The sequence below is a fragment of the Montipora capricornis genome, chromosome 3, assembly GCF_036669925.1.
Source record: "Montipora capricornis isolate CH-2021 chromosome 3, ASM3666992v2, whole genome shotgun sequence".
Taxonomy (NCBI): domain Eukaryota; kingdom Metazoa; phylum Cnidaria; class Anthozoa; order Scleractinia; family Acroporidae; genus Montipora; species Montipora capricornis.
The window spans coordinates 24,206,012-24,206,715 of record NC_090885.1 but is presented as its reverse complement, the minus strand read 5'-3'; the positions used below and the strand labels follow the sequence as shown (position 1 = coordinate 24,206,715).

The 704-nt window shown below is 39.8% G+C and overlaps 1 protein-coding gene across 1 annotated transcript in view; it reads left to right on the top strand.

Moving 5' to 3' along the window:
• The first annotated feature begins 302 nt into the window (after positions 1 to 302).
• The window catches only part of LOC138042619 (guanine nucleotide-binding protein subunit alpha-13-like), an 11,609-nt gene continuing 11,207 nt past the window's right edge, over positions 303 to 704 (top strand). The window contains exon 1 of the mRNA XM_068888572.1: positions 303 to 704. This exon is cut by the window's right edge and continues 138 nt beyond it. Within this exon, the coding sequence (XP_068744673.1) occupies positions 363 to 704 (342 nt within the window). The 5' untranslated portion in view covers positions 303 to 362.

The window sequence follows — 704 nt, the reverse complement described above, 5'->3', positions numbered from 1 at the left end:
TCAGTATCGTTTATGTCTTTAAAAAGAACATTTTTCAAAATAAAAAGAAAACCATGCTTGGCTGGATGCAACAACGAATACAAATTATCAAACCATCGATTAAATACCCAAATTGCCTAGCACGGAGACAAATTTAGAGTTTTTTTTTTATTGGTCACGTGACCATGGGCGTGGTATGGGGACGTCATATTTAGGGTCATTGGCTTACAAAAGTTGGAAACTGACCAAAATAATGCCAAATTCTCTCAAATTACTTAACCAATAAATCCTTAGCAACGCTCCCCAAAAAATACGTCAATGGGCCTTTAAGCTTTTAATTTTAGAGTCCGCATGTTAATTGAAAGGCGCAGTAATTTGCATTCATGTCTCACAGGCAACAACGATTGTATGACGTTTATTGCAGCTGCTGTATCAGCGAAGCAGAATTACGATCGAGAGATCGATCGAGAGAAATAGACAGACAAATTGCTGAAGATGAGAGGCGATACCGTAACCACCATCCGATAAACATCTTGCTTTTAGGGGCACCAGGAAGCGGAGAAAGCACGTTACTGAAGCAAGCAAACAGCTTGTTTGGTAAAGATTTCAACAACGATGAATTAAGTGAATTTCGTCCCATAGTTTATGGGCAACTCCTCAAGGGAATGAAGGTCCTGGCTTATGCGCGAAGGAAGTTGAAACTAGAATGGCAAGATCCTTCGAAC